This window comes from Zonotrichia albicollis, chromosome 6 (genome assembly GCF_047830755.1).
Source record: "Zonotrichia albicollis isolate bZonAlb1 chromosome 6, bZonAlb1.hap1, whole genome shotgun sequence".
Classification (NCBI taxonomy): domain Eukaryota; kingdom Metazoa; phylum Chordata; class Aves; order Passeriformes; family Passerellidae; genus Zonotrichia; species Zonotrichia albicollis.
In genome coordinates, this window is record NC_133824.1 from 52,506,461 (window position 1) to 52,521,988 (window position 15,528).

Genomic DNA, 15,528 nt, shown 5'->3' on the forward strand with positions numbered 1-15,528 from the left:
CTGTGACTAGCCTTAAATATAGGGTTTATATGTTCTGTTTCAAAATCAGAACAAAGAAGAAAAATTTTGTGTAAAACTATTTTACATTTAAATCCTTGCATGTGGCCATCTGATTTCCATTAAGATTTCCATCTTAAGTGATTTTCACAGAAGCAAATATTGAGCTCCTGTGCAACGTGTGCTTAGGAACATTTTGATGGGAACTTTTGGTGTTGTTTAAAAATCCTGAAATTTCGGAATCCAGCTCTACCTCTTTTTGTTTAGACATTCTCTATTAATTAGAATATAATCATAATAAAAAGGAATACTGCATCTTTAATGATGTTTTTGTGCCTGTGTAGTTAAGCTTTAATGCTAGGAGGAAGAAAAAAAAATTAAATTAGCCTTGTAACCTCTTTCTCTTCCAGACTGATGATGGAAAATAAAAGCTCTTAGCCACAGAATGTAACACTTAGAATTAATATTTAATTAGACCAGCAAATTGTACACCATGGCTGAAAGCTTCCAAAGAGTTGTTAGTGCCACAATTGACCTACAAGTTTAATAATAACTCACTTCTAGGAGCAAGTGCCAGTTCAGCATAGTGGAGCCACTGTAAGAAAGTCCTGGGAGATTAAAATCAGCAAACCAAATGGCAGGCGAGGATTCCTGGGATGGAGCCTTCTGGAAAGCTGGGAGCTGGAGTGGCTTTGCAGCCAGGATTCAGATGAGAACAGTGGGCAAAAAAAGCTGATCCCTCCTGTTCTGGGAGCTGCTGGTTGGAGGCCAAAATCTTAGAACAGATTTTTTTCTAAATGTTCTTGCTGCAGCTATTAATTTCTATCACAAATCAAGCAGTGAATGGCTTATCTTCATCTTTTAATTCAGTTTTAATACGAACATTGTCGCTGAATTCACCGGTCATGGATTTTGTTCATGGAAGACAGATACATTTTTGGTATGATGTGTCATTTAGTATGTTTGTATTGCAGAATGTTTAATTTTATAGCATCTTACTGCTGCGTAAAGGAGTCCTTGTTAGAGTTAGATATGACAAGCAATTTGTGGTAATATTGTGAAATGTGTAAATTAAATATGAAATGAGCATACATTGTAAAATACAATATTTGGAAGGTTAAATAGCCTAATCTTGCTTTTCATTTTACGAAGAATTAAAATATAAAAGCCTGGAACCCTCCATTAGACATCCATCTGAGCCTTAATTCCGTGGCAAATTATTCTAGTGAAATAGGGCACCATAAGTTCAAAAATGTGCAAGCACACAGCAACAGACTGAGGAAGGAGCACTCTGCATTATTTATCGGCTAGACCCTAAATAATTAAAGAAATGCCTACTCATTAGTTAAAAATTAAAGCAGGGAGGCCCTTGCCAGCAGAGGGAGCAGTCATGTCTTTGCTTGGGTCCCCTTCCTTTCCAGCCCACCCATCATTTCCACCCTGCCTCTCCTTATTGCCCAGCCAGTTCCCCATCTGGACCCGGCTCTGCCAGCCTGCTCCTGATGACAGCCTATAATTTTGTACTGGATAAGGGATTAGTTTTTTAAGTGGTTTTTGTATTGCAGAGTCTTGCCACTTGGTTATCAACACCAGTTAGGTGTTCCTTTTGATGCTTGTGTGCTGGTAATTGAAATAATAGTGCAGGTTCTTTTGGGGCACCCGGGAATAAAATGAGATTCGCTGTTTAAAGAATTAAAGTTGCAATGAGTGTTAGCCTTTCCAAATTGGTAAGAAAACTGCAATGACTTTTTTATTTTTTTCAGGCAAAATGGCAACAAAAGGAACTCCTGAACCTTTTTCTTATAATGAATGACTCCCAATGGAGTTGTAGGATTTTAGTTAAGCCAGTTGGTTTCAAATATGTAATTTTGGCAGTTTTGTTGTGGCTCTTTTGTTACATGACTCACTCTTCAGACTGCTTTTGCATCTCTGTTTTATACTGCCCTATGACCAACTTGTAGCATGGCATATTTTCTGTGTTCAGTTTTCTAGAGGAATCTGCTCAAATGATCAGCTCATTTTTACAATGCTTGAAGACCAGAGGTAACCTATAGATTTCTAATTATATGCTTTTACAACAGTGAGACAATCTGATTAGTGAAAACCAGATAATGCTCAGGGGAGGTGCTGGGCTCACCTTAGCCCACATCTTGTACTGATTTCTTTCTTCAGTCTTGTACCAATTTCTTCCTTTCCTGCATGGAAAGAGGGCTCAACCAGATTTATTTCATCTCCAAATAAATGCAAGGTGCCCCAGCAGCACTCAGAGTCACCTGCAGCCTGTGCTTCCAGTCACAGAATGCTGAGGAAAGAGAAGAGGAGAAAAGCACTGGGCAGGGCTCAGCTCACAAAGTGTCACCCTTTAGCACACTGCACATCTGTCACCTCTTTCAGCCACACAATAACAGGATTTTCGGCTTTCTGGGCTCCCACTCCCACACCATCTTCAGCAAGTTTTAGCCCAAATCCAAGGATGCACCTCCTGGAGCAAACCTCAGCTGCAGTGGGAGGCTGAGCTGGGACCCCAGCTCACTCCTGGCTGCCTTTTTGCCTTTGGCTAGCTCACACCACACCTCTGTACTTGTTCCTGACCTGTAAGGGAGGAGTGCAGCCCTTGCCTGTCTTTTGTGAAGCACTTGGAGATCAACAGATGGAACGTTTGATTTAAGCTGCTAGGCTTGGTCCATCTTTTTTAGGCTGCAGCAGCAGCAACTGTAATTGACTTGCTTGATTTATCTCTGTTTAGTGAGCTCTCATTTCACTGCTTTCAGCCTTTAATTCTGCCCTTCAGTGGCAGAATAGACAAACTTCTGATTTTGTAAGGTGCCAGGCTTTGCTGGCCTGAGATGCTTTCATAGCTCAAGTAATGCACAAGTCCATCTTCAATGAAGATCCAAAGTTTGGTTTTTGGGTTTTTTTTTTGTTTGTTTGTTTTGTTTTTTGTTTGGTTTTTTTTTTTTCTTTTTAAGTGTGTGATATTTACTTTTTATTTCCTGGCTCATTATTCTTCCTGAAAAACTATCAAAATTAACTGTGTACAGTGTCATCCACCTTCATCTGACATTTTATGGTAATATGCAAAAAACACTGCAGAGTTCCCACAGCACAGGCAACTATCAGGGCAAAGTTATTAAAAGCAACCTTAAGAGAACAACCAAAATCTGGAATTAATTTGTTGTGTAACATATTGACCAACAGATGCTTTGTTACTCTCTTCCCATTTTTATAAATATGTTGCTTCTAATTGCCTGCTCTTGTCTTCACTACTTGTCCTTTCTTTGCTTCTGCAAATTGTATAAAATTTTTCAAATATGTTCTTTACTGCTTTAAATTAGCTGATGTAACTAGCTATGTTATTTAGCTATGACAATATTATGTATTAATATATATATTCTATATATACATAATGTATATATTATAATTGTCTATTATCCATTACTATATATAATAATAGATACATAATATATACAATCTTTATATATAAATATATCTATAAATAGATTTTATAATTATCATATTATACATTAATGTTATTTTACCTCTAAACAAGTCAACCAAAATCAGTTTTTCTCTTGTTTCATCCATACAGGATATTATACCTAAGTTTTATGATAGTCAGTAAGGTTCTTCAAAGGTAAAAGATGAATCCCCAGGTGTGGATTTCTCATCGCTGAAGGCATTGTACTTTGCAGCAAATCCTCTAAGTTTATTTCTTGAGTCTTCCACCAAAGACGTGGCACTTGTGTTCAGTTTTTTTGTGAGATTGGTACAGATTTCTGCACACCAAAATTTGTTAATGGTCATTTTATATTCCCATGGCCTGAGTGTACATTCATTTTAGATCCAAAATTCAACATTCAGTTAGGAAATTTACTGTGTGCAAACACACCTAATCACTTTGGAGTTGGAAGATGTGTAGAATTTTATACTTTACAGCCTTTAGTAATTATCAAGTAACACTTCTTGGCAGAGCAGTTGTTAATAATTCATTTTGGGTATTTTTGAATAATAATACATTCAATCCTGCTATAATAATATCTTATTATTATTTGTGAATAATGATCAGAATAAATACACAAACTGGATCTCTCTATAAAAGTAATACAAGGGGCCATTACCTAACTTCTTTTACCAAAAGATGATGTATGGGTAATTCTGAATTTTTCTTGAGTAGTAATTATTAACAAATAGTCATAAATCTTTAAGCCACATTTCTTAATAATTTATATTTCCAATGTAAAATCCTTTGGAGATGAAGTAGTAATGACAAGTGGTAAATATTTGTGTGTTGTGAAGTCATTACTGCATCATTGTGTGATAATCTGTCAAAAATCTCAAGGATTATGTCATGTATTGAATATCCAACCATTGTTTCTTTTTAGTTCAATTTGCCTGTCTCTATTATGGTGCTAAGCTTATTACAGTTTTATGCTACAGAATGTAGCAGAATTAAAAAAAAAAAAAAAACAACCAATTTTTTAGCTTTTCTTAACACTTCACACACCAAAATTTGCTTTAATTTCACAAGATTCATATTATTTGGCATGAACTTGCTTGGTGTTTATTATTGAGACCTCCTTTCACATGAAGTGTTAGGATTTCTGTATCACCTGTTGGTAACAACAGAGATTGTTGCCTCAAATTAAAATTTTACCTGGGCTTGGGAGAACTGTCTGAATTCCTCTTTGCTGTCATACAAAACACTGAAACTGGGTTTTGTCCCAGTACAAACAATATTTGTAATTAGTGGTTTAGGTGATGGAATTGAAGTAGGATTCAATGTGTTAATTCTTAATTAAATTATTTAAAATAAAATCAATGAGGGGATTATATTACCAGAATGTAAAGATGCAGAAGTAGCCCTCTACCAAAATATAGGCCTAATGTCTCTCTGAAAAGAGATGTGCTCTTAAAATACATTCTTTTCAATGCAGTGTGTAAGTCCATATTAAAATTATGTTCATGTACTAATCAGAATAAAAATGCAAATATATGCAAAAAAAGGTTTTTATATATATATATATATATAATATATATTTATATAGGTGGTAGTTCTATCTTATTGTAGATCCTTAACATGAGTCTCTTATTTCCTTTTAAATTTTGAGATTCTTTATATGTATTATGTAGAAAAGTTCAGGCTGTCCAAAGAAAAATTTCCACTCCCTGACATTTCTTTACTTATGCAGTGCAAGCACTGAGGATTTGAATATTTTCATTACATAAATGTTGTGAGGTTTTTAATTTTTTAGAAACTGGCAAAATGAGAGGACAGATTTTGGGTGTTGGAAAAATTTTGACAGGGAATCAGAGGAGAGCTAGAAATTAAAGCAGAGGGGAAAAGACAGATTTTTTCCCTAATAGGGAATCCAGATGAACCAAGATTCATTTGATTAATAGTAGTAATGATAAAATTGTGGTGCACTGAGAACTCAATCCAGTAGAAACACACAATATTAATTTCAGTGTGGAAGTTTGAGCATACAGAATTTCTGTTGGTGGAGTCCCATGCTTTGTACTCAAACACAGAACACGGGGCATTTTAAACAGCTTTTGTTGTAAATAAATATTTTTAAACAATATATAAAACAACTGATCAAATTATTGCACAAATAATTACTCAAAGCTTATGCACCTTCTGAAAATAAATTAGTAAGACAAAGCAATCTTTTTCCATGATTGCCCTTGCCCAAAGCTGCCTGAGCACGTGTGCAGTTCCCATTTCCAGAGCCAGCTCACTACGTGGATTTTCCTGACATGTTTTGAAAGTACACTTTGGTTGAACCCAAATATTGCAAGTTTGCACTTAAAAGAAAATGTCTGTCTCAAACAGTAGCACAAAGTAAGATACAGAATGGATGCCCAGCCCAGCCTGCACAACAGGATTGCTACCATGTTGTTAGAATAATTATATTTTGGCTGAACTAACTAATTTATAAAAACTGTGGCACATCTAGCAAGACTGAAAACTTTCCAAGGCTGGCTTTTTGGGTTGTTTCGGGTTTGGTTTTTTTTTTCATTTTTAGTATAATTTAAAACAATACCTCTTCTAGCTGCCAACAAACTCTTTCCCTGAATCTCACCATTCCTGGCTTCCCTCCTAACCATGTCCTGGCTCCCCTCCAGAGCTGCCAAGTTTATGCCAGAAGCAGGAGGTATATTTGTATGGGGCTGGAGGAAGATCTGGAGCTCTGTTAAATTTTCCAGCCCAGATGGGGCAACATGATTTGTGTCTTTATGTCAGTGTGCCATACATCACAACTATCTGTGTGCTGACGTCAGCTTTGATCGGGCATTAATGTGCTGAACGCTGCAAACTAGAAAATACATGATAGATACAGATCTGTGGCAACAATGCCACATAAGCAAATGTCTGTTTGGTGTGGCCATCCACTGTGCAAAATATTTCCCAAGATACACTGCATTAAGCCAGGGGAATATTTTGACACACTTCAAAAACAAAAACAAAACCAACGTGGGCAAAGACAACCCCATTTAAGAAAGCAAACCCTTTCAGAGGAAGAGCTGAAACCCAACATGTTAGGCAAATATTGAGGTGCTGTCCCTCACTTGAATCTTAATTTTGAATTAAAACCAAATAGGGGAATGCTCTTCTTATGATTTGCAGGACTGTCAGTGATGGGGGCATGTTGCTGATGGTTTCTTTCCACAGTTTTTGTGACCCATTGTTATCAAAACTGGCAAGCAAAAACATCAGCAGACAGCAAATGTTTTTTTCAAAGGATAGGTTTTGGGTTTTTTTGTATCAGGACTTTAGCTTTCTTTCCAGCAATCATCAGTGTTTATTTATTTATATAAAAGTTTTTTGCTTCTTACTTACACAAATAGCATCCAGCAGCCTCCTGAAGAGCTGACAAAAGATGGCCATTTCTGGTCTGTGGGGTTACAGAGGTCACTGACTACTTTAGATTTACATTTATACCATCTTTACGTGATTGCCCCCATAGAATAAGGATTCCATTAAAATATAATATATTGTCTCTCCCTTCCTAGAAGAGGAAATGATTTGCAAGCCAGCTTCACAATAGCAAGGTGTGGGGATTGATGTGTGGGCAATGTCCTTTTTACCTCACTTGTGTTATTCCTCAGAAGGGAAATTCTGTAGGGTGACAGCACTTTATCATCCTCCATGGCTAGATTTGTGGGTAAAATGGAAGTTCCCTGGTTCCACGGGGGTGGATGCTCTTGGCCTGGGCACAAGAGGCTTTGAAAAGAGCCCCCTGCCCAGGATTTGATGCCATCTGGCCCAGAAGGTGGGGAAGGGAGGGGGTGTGAAGGTGCCATGGGATCTGTGGGTTTAGGGCCGGTAACCTGAGCAGATTGGGCTGTCCCAGGCAGACCTCAACTTCACGTGGAGGTCAGGAAACAGAATTCTGTTTATTCTTTGACAGGAGCAGGAGATTTTCGCCTTTGGTGTCTGCTCTGTAAGCTTCTCTGCGGCTAGGAAATAATGGTTATTGAAATGTGGGTTCTTGGGAGCAGTTGATCACCATTTTTATAAACCTGAATGTCACTACAATGCATGGACTGTTCTAACATGTCTGGGGATGTTTTAGTGTCTCTGCTCCTAATTGATGAATTGTTATTATGGAATAGTTTATCAGTATTTAAATTTACCTTTCAGAATAAGCAGGAGTCATATAGTTTATGAAAGAAGTGCAAAATGTACGAAATACTTTAAAATCAATGAAAAATACCAAACTAGAACCTGGGGCTGCAGAACTAATTCCTTATAATTGTAATGGGTATTTTGAGATGATTAGTCTTGATACCCCTGAAGGTTTGATAAATGTAGCACCTACAAGCACCAAGAACAAGTATTATAACTATTAACATAACTATTTGTTATCTTCAAGAAATATTTTGATTTTTACCACAGAAATGGTTCTCTTTTTTTCTCATTAAATACTGACATCATCAAAGCATTTAAGAACATTTTTTCTGACTTACCTCTGAAGATTTCTGTTGTGACCTTTGAATGTCTCTCTCTGCTATATAAAATTGAGTAAAGAAAACCACGTGGGAAACAGCTTATTTAAGGCATGTGACAGTACATTGTAGAACAAGGCATAAGGCAGCACGTAAAAATCACAAATATATTGAGAAATGATAATGCTGTTTGAAGTTTAGAGTTTTATTGTGCAGAGAGAAACTTTTACAGGGAAAAGTGCTGAGAAATCAGCATTGAGTTTTCCATGTTCCACTGATAGCCAAAATGAATAATTGTGTTGGCTCTGCTTGCTCAAAATATTCTGCTTGCTCAAAATATTAGAGATGATATACCTAAGTGTATTAAAAACCAAGGTTTTCAGAACCCAAACAAAAACTGGGCATCAGACTCACAGCAGAAATCAATGAGAGATAAAGCTAACACATGGCTTGTTGATATTGCTGATGTGAGCAAATGCTTGCTGTGAAGATTTAGGGACATGTTAATTTAGTGCTAAGTTAGCCCTTTCATGGTTTATCCTTGTCAAATATTTGTTTTCTTTAGACACATACTTGAAGCCTTTTAATTTATTTTTTTTAAGAAAAAAAGCCTTCTAACATAATTTCTGTGTATTGATGACCTATTTTCCCCACACAGTTTGTCACTGAGAAGACCAAGGCTTGCTCTGTGAACATTAATTACCTTTTTCATCACGTAAGATGTGTATTTTGTTTCCATGTCTTACAGAATAAAGCAATTATGGAACGTGTAACAAACTTGTCAGATATGGTGGTTGGTCTTGAATCATTTATTGGCTCTGAGAGAGAAACCAATCCATTGTACAAGGATTACCACGGTGAGTTCCATCTTCAGCAAGGCAAAAAGTCTGCCCTGGGTGTTTCTGGGGCACTTAGCAGCTCGCCCTCCAATTGGGCATCTGCTCTAAAGCAGCGTTTGGTTTCATTTTGGAATTATACCTCTTAAATGTTTCCCCTTGCCTAAGCAGCCTTGAGTTAGGGAAATTTCCAGCAAAGTGCATTAAGGCTGCAAAGGAAACATGGCAACTCCTTGCATGTTGTCAAGCTGCATTACTGAGGCATGGCTCAATCAGATGTACATCTCACCAGGCAGGCTTTGGGGAATTCACATGCAGGGCAGGCTTGGCAATCATCTGACCAGCGAGCTGGACTTGTCATGAAATCAATACTTTCTGATCTGCCAAGTTTTAAATTGAGAACAAGGGAAAACATGTATTTTAGTTAGTAAGGTGAATAAAACGCCGAATTATGTGCTGAAAAATAAGGTTTTGTTTTGTCAGCTGTAGGTTACAGCACTTGCTCTTTTAAGGAAATGTAAAATTTGAAACTGATTTTGGTAAAAAGTCATGTAGGCTTTCGAGTGTTTTATCTTCAAAATGGGTAATGGTGCTTAATCTTGCATTTTCTTTCCCAAAGAATTTCGTCAGCTGTTGCAGCAGAACTATTTAAATTTTAAAAATAATATTAGAAGTTGTGCACAGCCAGAGCAGTGGATAACAGTTTTAGCTAATCCAGAGCACTGTGCATAAATTACAGCTCTTATTATTGTGATATTACTGTAGTTCCATGGAAACCTTCAGCTGAAAGTAAACTGCTTATCTGAAATCTGCTGTAAACACATGACAGTGGCAGTGTTTTCCCCAGCAGAATGTATGGAGTACACAGAAGAAAAAAAAGCAAAGATGGTGTTGAGACACCACTGTGTGTATGCAAGCTGTAATTAATAAATCAGAGAAAAATCTTTCTGACTGTGAAAGTGGTGCACGTTTCATTATCTGGGAAAAAAAAGGTGAATGAAAAAGAAACCGTGAACAAAAGCTGGAATAATTTGCCTAATTATTTTTCCAACTGTATAATCGTGATATGGCCTTTGTTTATGCTAGCATAATTCTGTCAATTTAATACTCCTTTTTTCATTACTGAAGAGATCCTTTAGGACAATGTTTGTTTTAGCTTTTATTTCCTGGTTTCCTCTAAAAATGCACGCTAAGCCATTTCTGGTGCTATTTAATACAAATTATGTGCCAATGTACATAGCTTTTGAGATTTGCACAACCTTGATTTGACAGTCTGAAAAAAAGGTGCTTCTAATGGTTTTAACTTGGTAGATTCTTTTTGCCTAAGAACATATTTAAGGTATTTTTTTATTGCAGATGATGAAAGATTTTGACATTATTCAAGAGAAGTTTGATTACGTTATTGCATTATTTAATGAATACACCGTAATCATTTTGTTAAGCTGCCTGCAAATTTAAATGTTTGAAAAGCCACAAAATAACAAAAGAATTATATAGCTTACCCCTAAATGAAAATTTTTGGGATACTGTATATAAGCAACTCTGTGTTATACCTTCTGTTCCTATATGTAATAATTAGATTTTTTACTCAAAAACCTAAAAAATAGTACTTCTAATTCACTGTACAGTAGGCAGGGATAGAAGGTTTAAAACTGTAATAGCACTTTTCTAATATTATTGACAATTTTTGTAATTAGTGCCCGAAAAAAATGCTGCTTTTTAAAGTGCTTCAATTTTAGGAAACTTTAAAAAAAATAAATAAATGCCTGAAAAAAATACTTGCCTTATTTGAAATAAGGGATTTAATGTTTGGGGATTTTCTCACAGCTGCCGTTTTGAAGTCAGGTACCTTTTCTAAGTATTCAGTATTTCCATTTAGACGCTGGCTTTCTGAATAACAAATATAGGCCAGTAATTGAGAAGCCCTGAAGAATTTTCCTGGTTTTCAGACGTAGAAAATCCCCCTTAGGTTGTTCTGAGACTATATTAGGCTGCACAAAAACCATCCAGCGTCCTTGTCAGAAAAAATCAGCCTGACTTGCAGCTGACAGAACGCGGAGCTTGCAGTGCACCTAGCGCTGCTAAAAACATCTGAGCAGCTCCAGAAACCTCCTGCAGGAGCAACATTTATTTCTTCTGGGGGGTTAAAAATCATTAAAAAGCGTCACCTGAACCGGGATTTCCCCAGAAACTTTTTTTTTTTTTTTTGTTATTGTTGTTTTCCGGTGGTTTTCGGGGCAGGAAAGGAAGGAGATCTCATTAGAGCTTCGGTGGTTCTCAGTAACCCATAAGCCTTGTTTTGCTGGCTGCTTACTGGTGCATTTAATAAAATAAAGATCACTCCGTGGTGCCGTGGGCAGCGTGCAAGGTGATAGCCATATTTGCTTACTGTAAATACGAGGGGAAATCACACACAAACGGGCTGGAGTTTTGACAAGTATTAAGATGGCTCTTTACATCTGTACTCCTGTACCAAAGTGCAATTAGTTTTCCCCGCACAAGGATTTCTGTTTATCTTATTCTGCTTGATTACTTGAGCATAATCGCGCCGTTTGCTTCATTGCTCCTGGTAGTAAGCTCCAGTTTAAAAAGGGGAGGATGAGTGTGTGTAAATATACAGAATTCTGCTGTAAGACTCTAATTTATGCATCTGGATGACAGCGTTTCCTTAATTTTTTTTATCTTTTTTTCTTCCCCCCCCCCTCCTTTACTCTTTCTTTCCACAAGGTTTGGTTCATGTACATCAGATTCCTCGGCTCAATAGCTTGATCTGTGATGTGTCAGACACCAAGGACCTTGCTTTTAGATTAAAAAGGAAGCAGTTCACCATCGAGGTAAGAGAAACCTTGTTTCGCTCTTTAGAACCCAAAAGGTGGAGCTAATCCCATCTCTTATGTTTCGTTTTGTTGAAATACATAAAATATGCATCAGATGATGTCAATTCATTTCGTTCTGGCTTTGCTGTTGGGAAGGGGTTTATAAAATACTGTAATATGCCTCCTAATTAAAAATGTCTCATTTGCTGCGCTATAAATACTTTATTTTGGTTTAAAATGTACATAGAAAGTAGGCCACAACCTTCAATAACAAAGCATGACATGTTTCTAAGGATGTCAGGAGCATATTTAATTAAATGTTAATGACTTGCTCTTACTTGTGTTAGTGGGTGGGAAAGTAGCTACATGTTATTACCCCAGTAGAGGGATTTTAATGTATAATGTTGGCTAAAATTGTGTGTGGTATGGGGGATAAGTGTCCTTATCAGTATTCAGAAACCATTTTCTTTGCATTACTGAAATCACCTTTCGCTCTTTTATGTCATTTTAAACACAGTATCATTTACACTAATGTCCTTAAGTAAATTTCCTACTAAATTTAAACTTTTTTTCTGTGACCTTTATGCAGGCAGTCCTGATAGAAGGCAGTTATACAAAAGATGTATTTCATTTTAATCTTGCTAAAGAGCAAATGAACATAGCACTATTAAGCAATTAGAGCTGATGTATTTATTAACCAAGTAATGCTTAGAGATGGAAGATGGCTTTCAGGGTGATGCAATAGTCATTGGTACAGTCTGGGCAAATTTTTTTTTTTTTTTTTAACAAAGACATAAAACAGCCAAGCATCCCTGACAAACCATTTTGTTTAATCTCTTTTCAAATGAAAAGCTCTTAAGCAGGCCACTTGTCTTAACTGCTTGAAACCATAAAAAGGGAGAATTGCCACCAATAAATTAGCATATTTTTTACTCCATCACCAAATGCTGGTCAATGTGGCTTGGCACTGCTTTGGTGTTTGGGACTTCACCCTTAAGTGACCACTTTGGCCCTTATTTGACCCTCTGCCCTTTTTAGCTGGCCACTTGATAAGGTAACTTCAGGGTTCTCCCTCTTCACTGCCCCCTCCCCTTCACAATTGCAAGTAGCCCTAACCTATAAATCATTGAAAGGGCCCTATCAAGTGACAAATTAAGGTGCCCTCCTCCTAATTAATGGTCATCAATGTCTTTAATTATCTAATCCTATTGAGAGGTAGTTAATAGTTAATCAGGCAGCCAGTTCTTCATGCAGGTCATCTCTGCGTGAGTGCTAGAAGTTTCTCAACCAGAGGGATCCTCTTCAGAAGCCACTTAAAGGCAAGCACATGGAGGAGGGCTTTTTTCCCCAAGACAATTCCTTTAGAAAGTTTGTCACTTTCCAGAGAATGCAGCGAGTGGGACCAGGCATTGTGAGGTATTAAAGCATTTGAGCAACTGCTTTTGAGCAGTACAGTAGGAACAAAACCCTTGGTAGTCTGTGTTTGGTTTTAAAATACGAATGTTCTCTCTGTTTTCAGAGGTGTAGAGAGGCGTGCACCCTCATTTCACAGCATAGTAAATTCTCATTTGTCATAGCTGAGAGTTAGGGTATTTGGGTGGCGTCTCAGAATACAATTTTCTCTTCCAGACACGTTTGAGATTCTAATCTGTAATGTAATTTGGAAGGAAAGAAAACCCTTAGCAGGAGGCTCTGTAAAAAGAATTGAATTAGCCATGGGACATTGGAAACAGGAGTGAAGTGCAACTCTTGGAACAACCTGTTGTCTCAGACATGCGTGGATGACCCACTTGTGTAATTTCTGCCTTCGCTGCTCAGCTGCAGCCCCTTTTGAATAACTTCAGGTTTTGTTAGAGATATGCTTTCTGTAAGCTGAACTGACACAAACTCTCCCTTTTTGAACATGTTAGATCACTGTCCTACTGTGATCTTCCTGTACAAGTTTCGCTAATCCATAATACATATGTTTTTCTTCCTCATACTGTTAGGGAAAGCAGAGAGGCTGGCTGGGGTAAGAAAATGGGAGCAAGGGAAAACTGAATTAGGAAAGGATGTGAATGAGGTCTTCTGAAATGGGTTTCTGCAGCTAGAATGTGATGTGTCAGCAGTCAGTCAGCGCTGGTTCTGGGGGCAGAAGCAAAAAGCAGCACAACAGTGTGCATTGCAAGCATTGTATGTGCCTTATACACAATGCAGTGAGCTAGGGCTTCTTCAGTGTGCAGCTTAAATAGGAAATGAAAATTTATATAGAGTACCTTAGAGTTTTTGGAAAGATTCTACATACTTATATGCATGATTTAGGATAAAAATATTGCCCTCTACTTGAAATGCTGCTTTAAAATCAAATTGCATAAGAAAAGCTGGAAACACAGAACCTATGAATTACGGTGACATTTCTTCCAAACGGGTTTTATTCATTCTTTTTTTATAGTTTAAATAAGAACATGGGACATGGATTTACTCATCTCTGGATTGCTCACCAGTTAAACAACTCCTTATAGTTTGGCCCTCGCAGGTGGAAAACCTTGAATGTCAAATCTATTTTATTAGATTGCAGTTTTGTGGGAGGAACTCCACCTCTTTATGGCCCGCAGAATCTTTTAACCATTTCAGTTTTCCTTGTGTCTTCTTCATCAAAGTAAGATGGGTTGAAATGTTCTCCAAAGAGATTTTATTTTAAAATTCAGGATGAAAATGGTTTTTTAATGAATATTTATGAGTGCTCATTGTCCATTTATAAATGATGAAGAGGAACCTTCCAGGAAAGCTTCCATGTTTATCTAAAAGGTGCAGTAGCTATTTCAAGCTTTCTCAAATCTTCACACTTTAGTTACTAGCAATATTCTCTTATATGCAGCATTATCAGAGATCTATCTTATGTGCATGCCACTTTAAAGGACACAATTTTGAAGTTAGCCTGTCTAATCCTATTTCTTCCCACTTTGGAATCTTAATTAGAAGGAGATAAAAAACATCATTTGACTAAATTATTGTCTCGAATCTGTAGCAAAAGGTATAATCCGCAATTGGGCCAATTAGTGTACCCCATAGTTAGCTATGCTGAGGCAGGAAACTTGATTAGATCTGACACCAGCCTAGTTCCCACTGTTGTTTTGCCAGGTATGATGGTCAGACTTCAAAGGGCTTGAGGCATCAGCAGGGCAAGGTTTGGAGGCCAGCTTAGGTCCGGTCGCTAATCTCCCCGCTAAAACCACAGCAGCCCTCGCACAAAACAAGCTTACACGACACAATCATGCGGTATTAAAGTTTGGGTTGAGTCATGCCAATTTGCCTTTGATTTTCTGATGATTGACTAAAAGATGGCTACATGACTAGACACATACTGAACGTTTACTGATTAGGTAAGTTCCCCAAATATTTGAAATATTTTTTGATTTCTCAGTTAAATGATATGACAGCCCGTTCTTCTTAATGCGGCCGTTCAGCAGAGCTGCTCTTGAAGTTTGTTTTGTAGCTCTGAGTGTAACTTTTATCAGCATTGGAGAAATTTTGTAGGAGCATTACATTCGTAGTTTTATTTGACAGAACTTTATCTTTGTTGTTCCAAAGCCTCCTGTGTCAAGACTTAAGAAATTTCTGCTTAAAGTTGGTTTTTTCACCACGCCAAATTTCTATGGGAAGATTGTTTATCTTTGTTACTGGGGTAGATTTATAATTACTCTCCAAAAAGGACATTTTCCTTTAATTATTTTCCACCTTACCATTGAGTAAAGCGCTGCTCCACGGCTGTGATTACATAAGTGTTCCTTTCTTTTGCAGTCTGATTTGTTCAAATATTGCAGTAACAGTGACATGTTTCCATTCTGAGAAAAGCCTAAGGCTGCTTTAGTATTATTCCAAATGATTGAAATTGCCATCTTGCTGACTTTCCCTTGGGCAGCTTAGGGCCTGTTTACTTTTGTATTTGT

At 37.2% G+C, this 15,528-nt stretch overlaps 1 protein-coding gene across 2 annotated transcripts in view; it reads left to right on the forward strand.

Annotated features, from left to right (window-relative positions):
• The window catches only part of ELP4 (elongator acetyltransferase complex subunit 4), a 149,748-nt gene that overhangs the window by 60,137 nt on the left and 74,083 nt on the right, over positions 1-15,528 (forward strand). For both annotated transcript variants that reach the window (XM_074543778.1, XM_074543779.1), the window contains exons 8-9: positions 8,696-8,804; positions 11,511-11,617. In XM_074543778.1, the coding sequence (XP_074399879.1) occupies positions 8,696-8,804; positions 11,511-11,617 (216 nt within the window). The remainder of the gene's footprint in view (positions 1-8,695; positions 8,805-11,510; positions 11,618-15,528) is intronic.